Source organism: Neofelis nebulosa, chromosome 7, assembly GCF_028018385.1.
Source record: "Neofelis nebulosa isolate mNeoNeb1 chromosome 7, mNeoNeb1.pri, whole genome shotgun sequence".
Lineage (NCBI taxonomy): Eukaryota > Metazoa > Chordata > Mammalia > Carnivora > Felidae > Neofelis > Neofelis nebulosa.
Genome location: NC_080788.1, coordinates 105,016,990 through 105,035,362, shown reverse-complemented (window position 1 = coordinate 105,035,362; position 18,373 = coordinate 105,016,990). Strand labels below are relative to the sequence as shown.

The 18,373-nt window shown below is 50.1% G+C and overlaps 1 protein-coding gene across 7 annotated transcripts; it reads left to right on the top strand.

The window, feature by feature from the left end:
• The first annotated feature begins 920 nt into the window (after window positions 1–920).
• On the top strand, window positions 921–10,826 carry OTX2 (orthodenticle homeobox 2). Of its 7 annotated transcripts, none has more exons than XM_058739150.1 (5): window positions 921–1,050; window positions 1,202–1,269; window positions 5,924–6,139; window positions 7,122–7,273; window positions 9,183–10,826. In XM_058739150.1, exons 3-5 carry the CDS (start codon window positions 6,043–6,045, stop codon window positions 9,801–9,803), a joined length of 870 nt encoding a protein of 289 aa, XP_058595133.1. In that variant the 5' UTR covers window positions 921–1,050; window positions 1,202–1,269; window positions 5,924–6,042; the 3' UTR covers window positions 9,804–10,826. The 7 variants fall into 7 exon arrangements, with proteins under 7 accessions (XP_058595133.1, XP_058595127.1, XP_058595128.1 ...); XM_058739144.1 differs by having other exon boundaries at window positions 7,098–7,273; XM_058739145.1 differs by lacking the exon at window positions 921–1,050 and having other exon boundaries at window positions 1,061–1,269; window positions 7,098–7,273.
• Window positions 10,827–18,373: the final 7,547 nt, after the last annotated feature.

Genomic DNA, 18,373 nt, shown 5'->3' with positions numbered 1-18,373 from the left:
ATTGAGTAGCGTTTGTATTAACGTGGAAACTCTTGTTTCCAGCGTGGGCCTCCTGCGTTCGCTCCCTCCCCGGGTGTCCGGCCGACCCCTCTTCCATCCCCGAGTCCTGACCTGGCTCCCGTTGTTTCCCCAAACCGGCCCTGGGGTTGGATTCCCCGGTTGGTGTTCTTTGCAGCCTGCCTTGGGTTTCTTTCAAACTCTAAAAGCCCTGCGCGGATCCCACGAGTCCAGTCTCTCCTCCGGGGACCGTGGAGTATTTAGAAGGGCGCAACGAGTGGGAGAGACACGAGTTTTTGAAAATAGTTTGTTCTTGGACTTGTGTATCTGTCTCTCTCTTGCCTACACGCCCACACTTCACTCCCAGGCCTCCTTCTTTTACCCTTTCTGGCCCTCAGCGTGGTCTGATCCTGGTTAAGACAGCACAGTGGTGGCTTTAGGCTTCAGCCTGACTTGCTTTCTGCGTTTGATCTACACCCTTACTGCTGGCGTTGAATGCGATAACCCACCCCCACCATCACTCTTCTCCAGCATTTACCTAAATATTTTTATCTTTCCATCGTATTGTATGGGTTTCCTTTCTCCCCTTCCCTAAAATCAAAACAAAACAAAAAGGGGGGGGGGGGAGGAAGGGAGGAAAAGAAGGAAAAGAAGAAAAGGAGAAGAAAGGTAAGGGAGGCCTCCCTGTCCATCATTTTAATTATACAATTAGTTCACATGCTCCAGCCCATAATGTATATTTTAAGCGGAGCCCAGTGTCTTTCAAGAACATTCTGGTAATGTCGGAGGCCTGGATTTGTTGCCTGCTCGTCCCCCCGTGCAGCAGCGGCCTGTTTTCCTCCCCCTGTTGTGTGTTTTTATTATTTTCCCTCTGGCTTAGATGTGTCAATCATTCTCTCCCTGCCATTGGTTGGAGAGTTTGCGTCAAAAAGTTGCCAGAGAGGCGCTTTCTCAGCAAATCTCCCTGAGAGCGGGACCGACCTCAGCTCCAACTCAGCCTCCACTGTTATTAAAAATAAAAATCGCTAGAGCAGCCCTCACCACGTCTACTTTGTATGTATCACAGAGGGACCCACGCGTGTTTCCAACTCGAGCTACTTTCCTCATTTTCGATTCTTAAAAATATTTTTTTTTCGTTGTTTGACTTTTTACGGAGGGGTGAAGACAGCAAGATTTCTAACTCAATACTCTTGATTTCTTTTAGGATAGCTGGCTATTTGGAATTTTGAAGGATAATTTAATTTTTTTTCTAACTTCCCATGCGGCTGTAAGGTAAGTGTCCGTCTGTCTTGCCTGCCTATGTCCATGTGTCCTTCTGTCTACCATCGCCCCGGTACCTCCAATAGACCGACTGATGCACACTTCTGCGAACGTGGAGTTCTTCTGAAGCATGCCGTGTTTTTCTCCCTTGTAAATTTTTTAGGTGTAGTAACGAGCATTGCGAAAAATTTCTGATCTGGAGGTGAGGGCGGGAGTGGGAGGAGGGGAGACAGCGCGCTCCTGGGGTCGCCGCTTCCGCCCAACGTCGTGGAAACCCTGTGAGGGTAATGTGGGGTGTTTTGGAGGGCTTCTGTTTCTGGTTTTGTTTTATGTCAACGCCCATTCTGGGCTTCTCCCTGCTAGTTTGCGTTTTGGCCCTCAGCTGTGGTTGGGTCATTTGGACTTATCTCAAGGACATCTTCAGAGTCGAGACAAAAAGATACAGATGTAGCTAGATGGATGGATGATGATGATGATGATGATGATGATAAGATAGGCGTCTTCTAGGGCCAGCGTGCCCGAAGCCCGGCTCGCTCGCGGATCAGCGGGTGAGGATGGTCGCAGCTCGAGCCACCCCCCCCCCCCCCGCCCTTAACGAACGTGAGAGGAAACCCGAGCGAATAACCTAGGAGGCGTGGAGCGCCGGCAGCTCGTCCGCCCCGCGCTCGCCGCTCCCTCTGTCCCGTCCCTTTTCCCTAGAGCCAAGAGCAGCTCACCAAGATTCGCCCTCCGTTCTCAGCCTCTTTCAAAGGCCTCCAGGTCCCCCTTTCCTTTTTGATCGCCACATTCCTCCCCTCAAAATAATCTGGGAGTGCAGTAAACCCCCCATCCCCATCCCCGGTTGTCTCGGTCCCAGACCAGGGTCTCCAGACCGAGCGAGAGCGGGAGAGTCGTTTTGCTACGTGACTTTGTCCGGAACGGCTCCGGGCCCGCCCGGTGCAGCCCTCCGCACGCACCTGGGGCTAGCAGAAGTGTTGGTGAGTGGCCCCGGCTCTGCCTGAGGCCGCGGCGGGGCCGGGGACGGAAACCTTACACTGGGGAAGGCGGCCCTCCGCCGTTCCGGACCTGGGGCAGCGCCGGGGCCTGCGTGCGCGCTCGCGCGCTCCCCTCCCAGGCTCGGGGACACCGGGGTGTCGTGGGCAGGGGCCGGGCCGGGATCTAGGGGTGCCCTGAGGCCCAGCCTCCGCTCTGGGTCCACGCAGGTTGAACCATCAGGTTCCGCGGGCAGCCGGCCTCGGCGACGTGTCACGCCGCCAACTCCAAAGAAGTCTTCGTGTTGATGTGTTCAAGTGGCTCTTGAAATCACAGTCCGATTTCAGAACACATTTTTTTGAGATCAAGTCCCTCGTCAGAACTCCCCCGAGTTGGCTTTTTCCTCCTTCACAGACAGAAGTGGGATGCGGGGACAGAAGGCCGAGCTGCGTTGACCCTGGAGCGGTGGATGACTTGGGGAGGGGGTGGGGAAGTCGTTCCTGGAAATGCTCTCTTCCGTCCGAGACCCTGGGGGGGTCAGGATTTTTCCCGCTCAGTTCGGGACTTTTTCCAGGCACCGAAAGTTATTAGCACAGGAGACCAGTTGGAGAGGAAACTCCTCCCCCCAAAGGAAGGTAGACACCAGACCTCTCCTCACTCCCCGAGCTAACACTGGAGCTTTCTCCTCACCATAATTAATAGTCAAGGCCAACCCTTTTGGCACGTTTCTTCCTCCCTCCCTTGCGGGTGGCAGCGTTGTTTGATTCCCTGAGGCCAGAAACTTTCACTCGAGTTCGCCGGAGAGGGAGGCCCGCGCCGGCTGGTTCCGCGGTGCCCACTTCTCTCCTCTTTCTTTCTCTCCTCTTGCTCTTCGCGGTCCTCCGAGCCACAGGCCAGTCGCCAGTCCGCGTAGTTTTGTTTCTTTTCCATCATGCAGAAAATTAATCAGCCCGGACGAGAAGCGGAGCTGAGCACGGCGGCCTGTAATTAAGGGACGTGTGCCCCTCGGATTATCTCGTTAGTTTATCAAGAAAACATTTATTATAATTAATTCTTGGACGAGGTAATTATTATTGAGCGAGGACACACAGCAACTGGTAGATGGGCTCCTTGGAAGAAACACACACACACACACACACACACACACACACACACACACACACAAACAACGGGGGGAGATGTGGGGGAGGGAGGGAAGAGCGACAGATTGCACGAATTGACCGTTAGATATAAGGCGGCGCGGGCCCGGGCGGGCAGTGGAGCCGGACCCGGGGCGCCAGGACTACGGGGCTGCCGGGCAGGGACGCCGGACCGAGGCACTCGCGCCCGGACGTGCGGGCGCCCAGCGGCTGCGGAGACTCGCCCAGCGACCGTCGCCCGCTCCCGTGGGTAGGACTTCTCCAGTGGCTACCTCACGAGCAGTCATATTGACGCTTATATTTTTGAAAGGGTATTTCAGTTTCCCCTTCTGGGCTCGCTTTAGAGAAGAAGGGAGAAAGGCGTCCTTGCAGGGCTTTGAAAGTTAATGGAAGAGCCAATGGCCTCTTCTTTGGAGAGTGCATGGCTCTTTCATAGCCTAGGCCGGCTGCTCAAAGTATCGAGTAGTTTTATTTGGGGGTGCTTTTCTTTTTCTTTTAAAGATGCATAGAGTAGCTAAAGCGAAAACAGTTTATCCCTAGAATTTTAGTGATTTTGCGATGGCAAGGGCAAAGCTGTTCCGAGAAGGATCTTTGCCTAGTGCTTTCTGTCTGTTACTGCTTTTTATGTTGGAATGTGCATTTCTAATTGGGTGAGAGCTCTACATGTAAGAACAATTCCGTATTTCTCATGTGTACATCTGCTAGGATTTTGTTTTTTTCTGTGGTAGTTCAGAACTGTACAACATAGTAAGACTGCATTAAACAAGAAAGAACTCCAGTAGAAGCTACATAAACAAATAAATGACTGTATTTTAAAGCAACATTGTTTTCACAGGCTCTAAATAACTGTCTTGGAAAGAGAGTAGAAAACATCAAGGCTTTGTTATAGGGGGCAACTAAATTAATTTTATTGATGAGATTTTTCAAACTCCTCCAAGAAGGTATTTATAAAATTACATTAAATTAGACCCGAGGGTAGAAAAGCATGATTTTTGTGCTATGACTTTAAATCGGGAAGAAGTTGCAGTAACTGACTTCCATTTGTAGAATTTTGTGCCTTGATCTCTAAAGCAATGGAAATATGGAAATCCAGTCCTAAAAACTCAGTAGGACCTTTGTCAAAGTAAGAGGGAACTTCTCCTAATCTTGTATCCGCCATTTTGAAGCAATCTCTCATAGTGTCAAAGTTGCAAAGTAGAGGTCTTTGCAGGATAAGTGCCAATTTTTAGTCAAATAAAAGCTAGACTTGAAAACTGTCAGCCCGTATTAACATCCATTTGGGATCCCTTTGCTTGGGGCAGTGAGAGACACACAGCTGAAGAAAGTAAATAACTTTTCTTTTTCTGCCTGCCTTTTCCCTCCCTGAGCTTTTTCTTATAGGATTGTAGAAAACTTGAAAGGTAGGGAGAAATTCTACTAGTTTCACAACTTTGGGTGTTTGTGGATCTACTTTCTTCAAAACTAAAATGTGCAAAAGGCAGGCAGCTAGAATTAACAGGAAGCTCTGCTGTAGCTGCTGAGGACCCCAATGTCTGAAAATTTGCCTCCCGCAGGATCTGCTGCCTCTACAACACCAAAACCAACATGGAAGCGGCTTGCACTACAAATGCTCACCCTTTCTGCTTGCAAATGTGGGGGCCTGTCATTATCTGATTGGTGGGATTCTAACTTCAGGATTTCTAGCAAACCTCATGCCAATCTCTAAGACTTTTTTTTTTTTTTTGCAGTGTGTTTAAATATTTGATGGGTGTCGATTAAAAGTTAAATACTTGTTTGTTTAGCTTTAGTTCTTTAGACACATAATCAAGGTCCTCCAAAACCTTAATAAATCTGTACCTCAAAATCTAATTACCCAGACTACTAATTAGGTGAAAATGATTACTGGAAATGACTTCAAATGTGGAGTCATAGCAGTTGAGCAGTTTTCTCAACTTTGTCGATTAGCAAGTTCGTATTTTAGATGTTAAATGCACTGACATTTTAGGTTCACAGCAGTTAAAAGTGGTAAAAAAGCGAAGATAATTAAAATTTGCCTTGGAAAGGCAACAGTCTGGGGAGAGGTAGATTTCTTGAATTGTTTCTTTGTTTCTCACCAATGGGCTTTGTTATCAGCATTATTTATTTAGCCAAAGAGTTCTTTGTCTCTGCAAATGGCCCCAATCAAGTTTTGTTTGAGACAATTAGCTAGTGCCAGCCAATGAGTCCTATGCAAATGTAGGGATAGGAATGCAATGTGTGCATTTGAAGGCGCGGGGTTTTGTTCTTCGGGGGGGGGGGGGGGGGGAAGGCAGATTGTAATTGCTTTCTTCTGGTACTTTTTTTTTTTTCCTTAAGTTTAGTGTGGGGGTGGGGAAGACAGGTTTATCTGGTCTCTCTCCATCCCCTCTAGTTCCACAGCAGCTGGGGGCAGGGGTGAGGGGTGGGTTGCAAGTCCTTTAAAAGCCTCTACCTTGCACAGCCCAGGCTCTTTCTAAGTTAGTGGTGGAACGTGGGAGAGCTGCCGCCTGCGAAGCAGTAAACCAGCACCTCTGTTTGTTTGTTTGCTTTGCCCATAGTTCAACTGCTCCCAACCCACACACTAAGGACCCTGAATCTGTCCACCCCCAGCGAAGCGAGACCTTCTGGCTGGGTCCCCCCGATTTGGGCCGATTTTGCGCCTCCAAACAACCTTAGCATGATGTCTTATCTTAAGCAACCGCCTTACGCAGTCAATGGACTGAGTCTGACCACTTCGGGCATGGACTTGCTGCACCCCTCGGTGGGCTACCCGGGTAAGTGAGCCTCGCAGCACTCCTGCCTCACCTTTCTCCAGGCCCGCCCCTCGGATTGTGACGCCCTTTCCCCCCGGAGCTCTGGGTCGCGCTGCCTCCACCCCAGCTCCAGGCGAGGTCCCCACTGGGTTTTCCTTAGAAAAAGCAGCTCAGGGCCACAGGGCATTTACCGGCCGGAGGGGAGGATAGGGGCTGGAGGGAGTAGGTGGATCCTGCAACACTGGAGGAAACCCACACCGCTTTATTCTTAATTGGAGTGATTGGGGGACACACTTCGGAGCCGGGTGAGGAAAGTTCCTGCCTCCGCCCGTATCTCGAATCCCAGTTCCTCGAAGGACCCTCTTCGAGAAGCTGGGTTTCTCCTCGTAAATTCTCCGGGCCAATCCTGGGGCCTCCCCTGTGACCTCCAGGCCCCATGCCTCTAAGCCCTAAAGGTGTTACTTACCCTGGGTATGGGTGCTTTCCTTTCGGGTCAGATCTGTTTTTTAAAATCCTCGTAGAAGTAGGAAATATGCCCCCATTTTAAAGATGGAGGAACAAAGGCCCTCAAAACCAGAGTCTCGAGCAGGATCGAGATTTCACCCCATCAATCCGAACTGCGGGTCCTCGGGGATCCCTTGACTTCACGGAATGGATTTTTTGTTTGTGTTGTGGCTTAGAGGTTGCTTCTGTGGGAGTGTAGGATTTTGGGCTTCCTTTTATTTCATTTGTTACCTATGGAAGGGTCGCTCTGGCTGGAGCGATCTCTGACGTCAAAAGTGGGGGCTCCCCTGGAAAGGACAGTGCTTGTCTGGGGACCGAGTGTCGGCTCCGGGTCCGGGGAGGGGGTGGGGAGAACACTGGTAGGCTCTGGGTTGAAGGGCTGGGAGGACAAGGGAAGTGCCGGGAGTGGGGGTCGGGGGAGTTGGAGCGCCCGCAGAGACCCCTATGACTGAGAAACTGCTCCCCCACCCTAAAGGGCCCTGGGCTTCTTGTCCCGCAGCCACTCCCCGGAAGCAACGCCGGGAGAGGACGACGTTCACACGGGCGCAGCTAGACGTGCTGGAAGCTCTATTTGCTAAGACCCGGTACCCAGACATCTTCATGCGGGAGGAGGTGGCGCTGAAAATCAACTTGCCCGAGTCCAGGGTGCAGGTAGGGCAGATGTAGATAGAACCGTCCTTCCTGACCGTGCCACTCCTCCCCTGAGCTCGGTGTATGTTGAGGACCCGGCAGAGTCCCAGGTCTTAGAAAGTGTGAAAGGAAGGCTGGAAATTCAGCCCTCCATTGGAGGCCAGTACACTCTTCTTCTAAGGCTTCTTGGGCCTGATTACGCCTCTTGCCCCTTTCTGCACCCCCACCCCACCCTAGGGGTGAGTCTCTGTATGAGTCTCCCGACCTAGTTTGTAAGGGAAGACTGGAGATTTTGCTCCAGTGATAAAGCACAGTCCTAGAGCTTTCGGGTCCCCAGCCAACAGAGGCCTAGTCTTGGCAGATTTCAAGGGCAGTCACTTAATATTTTAATACTTCCCTTTCCCCGTGTGGAAATCCTACCCCATTCTCATCTACTTTTAGAGGTGAAAGGAGCTTAGCTCCTGTATAGCCCCAATATTTTTACAGGTGAAGAAATGGAGTAAATGACTTGCTCAAGGTCACATGTCAGTTTGGCGATAGAGCCAAGCCATAGAAGCACTGGTGCTCTTAACAAAGAAATTACACAGTAATAGTGTTTTCTTTAACTTCTTAGGGTGTAGACAGAATTTGCTAGCTCTGAGCCATCTCGTAGATAAAATATCAAGGCAACATCCTCAGTGACATCCCCCCCTCCCCTTAACTTGACCTTAAGCTGGAGAGGGAAAGTAAACTCCAAATTTCCTCAAACGCAAGCCCCATATAGAGTTCTCTGGAAATAATGTTTAGCACCTAAACACACACACACACACACACACACACACACACACACCCCTGGGACTCCCCTTTAGCCAGGACATATCAATGTGACCTGCAGATCAGACAAGAGACTTTCCAAAGTAGGACGGAGGAATTTAGCACTTGGGGGGCTTGAACTCAAGTCTTCACTGCAAGAAAGTAAGTGGCTCTGAGTGGTTGGTGGTGATATGCTCAGCTTTGGTGGCACAGTTAACACACCCATATGTAGAGCTCATTCGAGAAAACCACGGAGGACGTGTTGCTCAGAAAATGCCTGTAGTTTTCTCTCAAAGGGTGGTAATTTCTTTGATAGGCCCCCTCCCACAGCAAATACTGTTCCTTCATTGCAGAACATGAACAGGGCTGGTAAAGACAGTCTTTACAGTTGCAGGCAGACCCTTAAATTGACAAGCCAGTGAACATAGCCCAGGACACTGAATCTGTGTGCTGAGTGGCACCACCCTGAAGGTAAAGACTCCAGTATCAGACCTGAGACTAGCAGAGAAGTCTGTGCTTAAGCTCAAAGCTGAGTACATACAAAACATTCCACTTACCATAAAGACAGTTTCAGCAAACAGTGGCTTTCAGACCTCCTTCAACAGGAACGCTTCTCCTTGGAGTTCTCTTTTTGTAAGTGAGCCTTTTTAGGAGAGAAGGAAAAAAAAAAATAGAGTGATGGAACCACCTCCATATTAAAAGTTATTCCCCCAGAAGATGGACTGTAAACTTTGAATTTAGGCTGTTCTTGTTGTTAAGTAACAACAGAATTGTTATCCCTCGCTTTGCTTGTGTTTTGCTCCAAAAGACATAGAAACATGGAATTCCACTGTAAGAGTGTTCCACAATACTGCTGGGTCTATGTGCATGTGTGTATTTAAGGTGAAATACGAGATAGGAAAATGAGAGGGAGAAATTTTAGCCATATGATTTATGATTCTGGGCTGAGAGTCCAGGCTTTAAGACAGCCTCCCCACTTTCTTAATTCCAGGGGTATATATGAAAGCACCACAAAATGGGTTTTCAGTGGCAGGAGAGATTGTCTGCTTAGCTCATCTGTCCATGGAGAGCATATTTATAATCTGGAAGCCACTCTTGTCCTTGAAACCACGTTAAAGAAATTTCTTTCCCTTTCAAGGTATGGTTTAAGAATCGAAGAGCTAAGTGCCGCCAACAGCAGCAGCAGCAACAGAATGGAGGTCAAAACAAAGTGAGACCTGCCAAAAAGAAGACCTCTCCAGCCCGGGAAGTGAGTTCAGAGAGTGGAACGAGTGGCCAATTCACTCCCCCCTCTAGCACCTCAGTCCCGGCCATTTCCAGCAGCAGTGCTCCCGTGTCTATCTGGAGCCCAGCTTCCATCTCCCCACTGTCAGATCCCTTGTCCACCTCCTCTTCCTGCATGCAGAGGTCCTATCCCATGACCTATACTCAGGCTTCAGGTTATAGTCAAGGATATGCTGGCTCAACTTCCTACTTTGGGGGCATGGACTGTGGATCTTATTTGACCCCTATGCATCACCAGCTTCCTGGACCAGGGGCCACACTCAGCCCCATGGGTACCAATGCAGTCACCAGCCATCTCAATCAGTCCCCAGCTTCTCTTTCCACCCAGGGATATGGAGCTTCAAGCTTGGGTTTTAACTCAACCACTGATTGTTTGGATTATAAGGACCAAACTGCCTCCTGGAAGCTTAACTTCAATGCTGACTGCTTGGATTATAAAGATCAGACATCCTCGTGGAAATTCCAGGTTTTGTGAAGATCCGTAGAACCTTTTTGTGGGTGATTTTTAAATATACTGGGCTGGACATTCCAGTTTTAGCCAGGCATTGGTTAAAAGAGTTAGATGGGATGATGCTCAGACTCATCTTCTGATCAATGATCCGAGAGGCATAGAAGGAAAAATGAAGGGCCTTACAGGGGCCCACCAACCAGCAACCTGAAATGGACAGACCAGTCTACTTAAGATCCTGTCATAGTTTTAGGTCATTGGTTTTCCTGATCTGCAAAGTGATCAAAAGCATTCTAGCCATGTGCAACCAAACACCACCAAAAATAAACAAAACTAAATTGTGAGGGAAAGGAGGGAAGGACATAGCCTTCTTAAGCAGAGGTGTTCCAATGTTTTAGCCAATCCGTGGTTGAATCTTAGGAATGGACAGTGTCTCAAGCTCACTCACGTTTCATGACCAACTGGTAGTTGGCACTGAAAAACTTTTCAGGGCTGTGTGAATTGTGCGACTGATTGTCCTAGATGCACTACTTTATTTAAAAAATAATGTTCATAAGGAGTCAATATGTAGTTTAAGAGACAATCAGTGTGTGTCTTATATAAATGGTACATCTGTGGTTTTTAATCTGTGCTAGACTTCAAAACTGTGATCTCCTGTTATTGTATGCAACCTTGAACTCCACCTCTGCAGGGGTTCTTCTGTGATTAAATAGGTTATAATTATAAGCAAATTCAGAGCAACTGAGTACTTATCTAAAAAGATTACCTTTGGCTGGAGGTGAGCTGCACTGAAACTTTACAACAAAATGTCTCTGGACAAGGAGAGTGAGAGAAGAGAAACAGAAGGACACTAATTCATCTGTAATTTACTGTTGGTAAGCCTAGCAGTAAAGAGACATTGGTCAATTGCTCTGACCCTGATGAATTTATAGACTGAGATCATTGTCGTTTATGCTTGCAGATGTTAACTGGAAAAGTTATATATGCATAAACCTTTTCTTCCTGGATTTGGCAGATATGTATAATTATATTAAAATGGTTCTAGCACAATATTGGGTCCAGTTTAATTTTATGCCACTATTTATGGATGAGAAGCCCATATTCAGCCTCTCCTTCCCTAAACATATTTTATTGAGGTCAGAGAGGAAATCCATAAACTCTATTTAAAAAGCATTTTTGGCTTTATCAATGGATGAACTAGATACGAGTGACTGTGGCATGTCAACTTTGTGTGACTTCCATCAGGACTGCTCTGGAATAGAATATAGGGAGCCTAACAATCATGAGGATCTTGCTCTCCTTGCCGCATACCATAGTGATTTCTTAGGCACTTTATTGGTACCTTTTAACATAGCTCATTTCTTTTTTAGCGAGAAAGGGAGAACTGTAGTACCTCGGAGAAAATGGGAATGACAAGAATTCCTTGTTTTTATTCTCTCATTTAAGGGGATTTTTTATTTTTTAACTTCCAAAAAAATCTGAGGTGAACATGAGAGGGAATGTAATCAGAATCTGAAAGCAGTTCAGGCAGAAATGATTTCTGAACAAAAGAGTTCCAGAAAAGTTTTAAAACCTATAATTTCAGTGGTTGAACATAAGGCACCCTGGTCAGTTTTGTTTTTGTTTTGTTTAAAAGAAAGTGCTGAGGAAAAGAAAATAGGTCCCTTCTGAGTTCTACTTGCATTTTGTGAACCAATCACCAGAAAAGACAAATGGGCCAATGGTCATGGTGCTCCTCAGGTAAAAGCAGGATTTAATTTTAAACTCTTTATGTTCTTAAATTTGACCCAAATTAAGTGACTCTTGACTAACTTTTTAAATGACTTTAGTAGTTGCAACCATTTTGCTTTCTAGCTAATTTTTCTGTCCCTGGCCGTGCATGCTCTCTTGAACCCTACGTAATCTTGCCTAATAAGTAAATTGGTTTTGTTTTACTGCTAAAGGAAATGCAATAGTTAACCAGAAGCAACGGAGACAAAACTTCATGGCAAGATTTTCCAGTACCCATTGATAATATTTACCCTACAGAGTTTACACCGAAGTGAAATTGAGGCCCAAGAGAGAATCTTTGCTTTATAATTTTCCAGCTTCTGGATCTAACTCTCCCAGCTTTTCTCATGCAACAGTAAAGCAGATCGAAAGTAATTTCTCTCCCTGCTTCCAGTTTTCAGGATGCCCCACAAAGGATCAGGAAAAGACCCCCTCTCATTAAAAATAATAATGGTATAATTATAAAATGGCATAATAATAATTGCTCAGCAAATAACGCGGTTAGATTTCTCCCCCAATACTATAAACACGGAGGAGGTCAGAAAAAGGCGTTGAGCATCTTCTGAAACTAATTTTTCCATCACCTTTGCACAACTTCGTTTAACAGACCACGGAGTTAAATCCCTTTGGATTGACGGCAAAGTAGAAATGAATTCCCCCTGACCGCAGGCAACGAAGGGAGGGAAAGGGGGGCGGGGAGCAAGCGCTGGCTTAAAGACGTCCAGAGAGTTCTGATCACCCCTCCTACTCAAGACCGGGTTTAACAAAATTAAGCCCAGTCATGGTGATACTTGTACTGAAATGACGTCACCCTCCAAAGGCGTCAGGGAGCTAGTTCAACTGCATATTGGCAACTGGGGCGGGGGGCAGAGGTCGGTGGGGTGGTCCGCTTCACAAAAATCTGTTGCCCCAATCCTTTATCTTCCCCACAAAGATTCTTGGCCGTTTGTATTTCACCTTGGGAGTGTTTCTAGCCTTCCCAGATAAGAAGAGCAATGCAAGCAAGTCAATTAATTTCCGGCTGCCGAAATTTCCGAGTTTTAGATAATGGTCAGTTTCCTCAACTCCCATCCGGTTCCTTAGTCTCACCTTTCCTCTAAACGTCCCTTCGCCCCCAGCCCCGCACAGCCTGGGCGGGAGGCGTGGGGCCCCGGGAGGCCCTGGGCGGGACTGCGGGAACTGAGCCCCAAGGTGTGCACAGGCGCGGCGCAGGAGCGCGGCCCGGGTTCTCGGCCGAACTCACCGCGATCTTTCAGGGCTGGAGGCCCGTCGGAGTTGGCCCGGGAAAGGACTCGCATCCCTGCCCCTGGGAGCGCCAGTTGGGGCAGAGGCCCAAGCCAGTTCCCCGGGCCGATGCCGCCCTCTGGGCCCTACTCACAGCCCTGCGGGCCTGGCGGAGGCGAGAGGAGACCGTCTCTCGTCCTTTGAGTTCCCCTCCCTCCCTGTGCCCTGCCTCCGGCTCGGGTCCGAACCCAGGACCTCCGCCAGGCCGCAGCCCACCCCGCTCGGCTAAGTGTTCAGGCCCCGCGGGATCCGGCCGCGCCCGAGCCCAGGGGGCTGGGGGCCGCGGGCAGAGCTGAGGAGCCGCCGCGGGGCCTGCGCGCCTTCAGCGCACGGAGAGCGCGGCCTCCTCGAGCCCTGAAGTCGCCTTTGGGTCAGCCGCGGGCTTGGGGGGCGCCTGGCTGACAGCACGGCCCGGTCCGAGTTGCGGAGGGAGGGAGGAGAGTGTGTGTGTGTGTGTGGTCCGGATAGGAGGAGAGCACCTTGCGCTGGAAAAGGAACGAAAACTGAGACCCAAGGAGAGGCCGGGCCCAGGAGAGGGGGCCAGGGAGTTGAAAGCGGGCCTGGCGGGGCCTACGGCCTCTGGCTCTCCTCGTCTCCCGGGAGGAATCGCCGCAGACCGCTGGGTCTCCTCCCGGCAGCGAGGGGGAGGCCGCCGCCGCCGCCGCCACAGCGGGGGCTCCCGCCGAGGGGCGTCCGTGGCGCCGACAGGGAGTCCAGCTGGGCCTGCTCTGGGCCCTCAGAGATCTCCCTGGAGAGCCAGGTGCTCCGGCTGGCGGGTCTGGGGAAGTCGTGCTTGTGTGTTCCGGCCTCCCTCGGGGTCCTGGGCTCTGGGCTGAGGCTTTCAGAGGGGAGCCTCATCCCTTTTCTCCTACCCCTCTACATTTCTTTTTTTAACCGAGACCTTTTTGGACCTGGGCGCAGCACTGAACAGCCCCGAAGGCTGGAAGCCGGGTCTGGAATGGGGAAGCGGTGCCTTAGGCGTCCTGGAAGGCGCCAGGAAGCCCATTCCGGTCACCTGCAGGGCAGCGGCCGCAGAACTGTGCCCGCCCGCACTTAGCCAGAAGCGGGTGGTCGGGCAGCCAGACCTGGCACGTACAGCACAAGTTTGAACCCGCATCTAACACCCGGTGAAAACCTCGCTGTTGTTACCGGGACAAAGCTGTAACCCAAAACCAGGCGTGCCAGTGTTAGGTGGTGGTTTACTGCACACAGAGACATGTTTTAATCAGGCAAAAGAGAAAAACAAAGGAGTCAGGCAGGCGTCGGGCGCATCCCACACAACTGAAGCGGACGTCGTAGAAAACAACCCAAACGGGAAGATACAGGGTCGGACTCAGCCATGACCTCAGCCTGCTTCTTGCCTTCCTTGGAAACCTTTAGGAAGGACAGCTCTTTCCCTTTCCTACCACAAAAGGGTCCAAGCCCCAGTCGCGTATCTGCATGCCCAGATCTGTGACCAGTGCCTTCAACACACCTCTGTTTTTCTCTCAACGGGTAGCACCCAGTAAGCGCAGCGTGCCCGGATAAAACCTGATCCCCCAGCCGCCCCATTTCCGCCCGTGGGTTAGCACGATAGTAAAGACAGGGAGCCCCTGGGATGGAGAGAGCAAAACCCCCAACAAAACCCACCCCGATGTCTTTCACTATTAGGCTCTGAAACTGCACAGATTATGGGATTTGTCTCGGACAGAATTAACATTACATGTGAAACCATAGTGCTCCGGTGTATTGAGACACATTGTATAGAGTTGCTTGGAGCATCTCTTCCAAACTGCCTGTTAATAGCAATATGAGGCCTTGAAAGCATTTGTGGGTTTTTGTTTTTAACCCGATTAAAACAAAATTTAGGCACTATTTGGAAAGGGCAGTTTTTCCAAGGGAGGCAATTCGAAGGACACGGAACCCATTCTGCCAGCTGGAGGAAGCTTCTGTCTGCAGAAGCGGCTGAGAGAAATGAGCAGGCGTGCGTTTGCAAGACCTTCTACTATGCAGCAACTCCCAGAAGCAAGGCAGGCATCCCCCCCCTACCCCCCAATTCTAAAGGGAATCTGTCAGACTTCCTCTCTTGCAAGCAGTGTGTTTTATATTTAAAAATCAACCTGCTGTCGACTGCAAACAAACAATAAGCAAATTCGAATAAAGGAGCCCTACCAAGCCCAACCCATTCGGTCAAAGATAACTGCAGGTGCCAGAGAGGCCAGGCTATCACTGGGGGGAGGGTCGACTCCGAATTTTGTTTTTCTCCTAAAGGGAAAGTCGAACAGCATGAGGTCCATGAGTCACTTTTATTCCTTAATCTCCCCAACTCTTTACCTTCCATTCTTAGTGGAAGGAAACATGGTATTTGGGGGTGGAAACAAAACAAAACAAAACAAAACAAAGAAAACAAAAAAGAATCCCACAGCAAATATATAATGGTAAGTGACCAAAGTTTGAACTGACTTGTTTCAGCTCCAGAAGGAAAAAAAAAAAAAAAAGCTGTCCAAGAATCAGAATCCTCTGCCACCCTCTCCCGGTGTCCTCGCCTTGGTTTGCCTACTGTGGAGGTGGGAAGGGGGCCTTTGGATTAGATGTTTCTTACTAGGAGACACTTGCAGCCGAGGGTGTCTTTAAAAATAAGATGCCGGTTTCTAGCAGCTATACCCGTGCTGATATCTACCCCTCTGAACGGCCCAGGATGAGCCCAGCAAATGCGGCCTCCGGGAAACACAGGAGCAGCACTTGACTGCACCCTGCAGGTCTGCTGCCCTCCACCCTCGGTTCCCCAGGTAAAGGCCTGAAAGCGCCCCTTAGAGTCAGCTTTTGGGTGAAGACTCTCCCTGAGGCCCTGCCCCCAATCTGCCAACTGAAGTCTCCAGAGGCCTGCGGCCACACTGCCACCTGAAAATCACTCATCCCGGCCCCTAGTTGTTAAAATCTGTTCCAAGAATCAATAGTCACATTTTAGGCTCATGGGCCATTAATAAAAATCTCCTTAACATTCAAATGGCTCTAAAATGCGTTGATGGCGGATTACTGGGGCCTTAATGGACGTCGTGTGTGACAACATGGTCCCTGAATAGCAATGTTCTGGAGTGGGTGTCTGACCACAGCTACTTGATTATCAGCTTACAGCCAAACCACATTTTAGCTGCGATGCTCTTAAGTAGAGGCGTTTCTCCCGACAGCAGAGCGGGAGACTTCTGTGTTCTTCATTTAACCGGATTTAACAAACGCGTTGAGTTCTGGAAAGGGGAGGGGGAAAACTTGCCTGTCGGCATAAGGTCAACTCCAGACGAAAGAGGGGCGGGTCGCGGGCCACTGCCCCTCCTCCCCGCTTCTAAGAGAGCTTTGCCCGAAAGGCGGCTAAGGCCGATGGAGGCCCGCGCCCGGGACGTCTGCGTTGCCCTAAGTCCGGGGCTTCCCCGCGGGACCCCCGCGCTTCTCAGCGCCGGCTCAGAGTCCCTAAAGCCCCTGCCCTCCCGCCCCGACAAGGCCCGCCGAGTCTGGAACACTCGCGGGGCGCTCCTGCCGGCGGCGCGGAAGCCTACAGGCCTGGCTGCTCGCAGTCGACGGCGCCGTGGACGCCCCTGCAGCGGCTGCGGCGCCAGGGAGGGAGCGGGGTCCCGGGTTTCCAGCAAAAGTGGTGCAGGCGCGTGTTCCCGTCCTCCACCCTCCCCACCCGCACCCCAATTCAGCAAACTAAGCGGAGGGTTCCGCATGCTGGGCCTCCCCAGCCCCAGCGGCACCCACCCCCCTCCGCCCCCGCTAAGGTGACTTGGAGACCAGAGAGAGTGCCAGGGACCGCAGAGAGTCTCACTCTCCTGGCCGAGAGGCAGCTTCCGGCCAGCTGCTGGAGACAGCGAGACCAAGACCCCTAACCCGTACCTCCGACGGCTGCGGGCCTCGAACCCGCGGTGGTTGGGGCTCCCGTGGAGACTGAGAAGGCTCGGGCCCCAGGCACAGTGTCACCTCTCTCGAAAAAGCGGGAAGTGGGGTGGCGGTGGGGGTGCCGTGGTCTTCCTGCCCCACCTTTATCCGCTTCCGCCGTCTCACCGAGGTTCAGGGTGGTGCGTGGGGGCGTAATGACGCAGGAGGCCAAAACGCCCCGCGGTCCGGCCCCACGTGGGCGCCCCACTCTGGGCGGGCGCAGAAGTCCACATTTCCTCCTTCGAGCACCTCATGGCGGCGAAAAGACGGGGAACTGCGACATGCTTGTCCCTAGAGCTGGCGACCTGGAGTAAACGCTGCCACCCGGGCCGGGCCTGGGCTCGGACCCCAGTGCCCAGGGTCTGAACCCCGTCCTGGGTCCTGGCGGCAGTGCGCCCATGCGGGCCCCCGAGGCCTGGACGCCGGCCGGCAGGTGGCAGCTTCCGGTTCCACGTGGAGGCCCGGCCTGGCCTGACCCGGCCCGCGGGAGCTGCCAGGGCAGGTTCAGAAGACTGGTAAGGAGTGTCCCAAAATGAACGCTGCGTTCGAGTCTTGAACACTGACGGTGCACATATAAAGCTTTTCCCGAGTCCTTCTTGCCCAAGGACCCATGCGAGTGTGACAACCTTTGAGTTACGTTTGGCTCGAAATGTCCAGCTATTCATTCTTATTGCTAGACAGTGCTAAGGAATTTTTTCATAGGGAGGCAGATACTTTGGAGAGTTTTACACACACACGCACACATCCAAAAATGAAATTAGGTAATTGTGGAATGAAGAGTCACATTAATATTATACATTTTAAATTGATGCAAGTCTCTAATTGAAATGTCTTTCTCAATAGTTCTTCTTGCGGATTAAGTTGATGCTATTTTTAATTTTAGTATAAATTGGCCACTTTGAAGCTTTAGAAGGCTAACAAGAACTCAGTCTATTTATTAATCTCTACCAAAAAGCATAGCCTTTATTTAGTCTTAAAACTGACCACAGATAAGGCCCTCTGATCTTGAGATGAGGGGAAGGGTGGGAGGGGGATGGTATAAACATACATTCCCTATTTTCAAGAGCAAGTAATTGAGTTGGTTAAACCAATAATCTCAATTCCTGACTATTGTAAATGAACACATCACTTCCTCTTTTCCTTTTTCTTCCTTCTTTTATTCCCCTTTTCCTTCATATGTATAGCTAAAGGTATGGAATGTATGATACACACTTTTATTAAGAGGTGCCTGAGCTGATATCTTTTTCAGGAATTCTTTTTTTTTTTTTTTTAATATTTATTTATTTTTGAGAGAGAACTTGCACGTGAGCAGAGGAGGGGCAGAAAGAGGGAGGCAGAGGATCCAAAGTATGCTCTGTGTGCTGAGAACAGAGAGCCTGATACGGGGCTCCAACTCCAGAAGAGGGAGATGATGATCTGAGCCCAAGTCTGTCACTTAACCTACTGAGTGACCCAGGTGCTTCTTCAGGAGTTCTTAACAGTGGTTCATCCTTCCCTTTGGGGATGGTTGTCCATGGATAGATTTTAGAGGATGGATAAATTCTCTCAATTGTATAGAAAAATACATTTTTTTGGTGTGTGTTCAGTGTAATTTTTCTGGACAGATCTACAGCTTTTGTTAAATTCACACACAC

Bases quoted from the DNA above. Each gene is read 5' to 3' on its own strand.
- OTX2 (XM_058739144.1), top strand. From the start codon at position 6,043: ATGATGTCTTATCTTAAGCAACCGCCTTACGCAGTCAATGGACTGAGT. The intron at 6,140-7,097 runs GTAAGTGAGCCT...CCCACCCTAAAG, and splicing joins CCCCTCGGTGGGCTACCCGG to GGCCCTGGGCTTCTTGTCCC. The intron at 7,274-9,182 runs GTAGGGCAGATG...TTCCCTTTCAAG, and splicing joins TGCCCGAGTCCAGGGTGCAG to GTATGGTTTAAGAATCGAAG.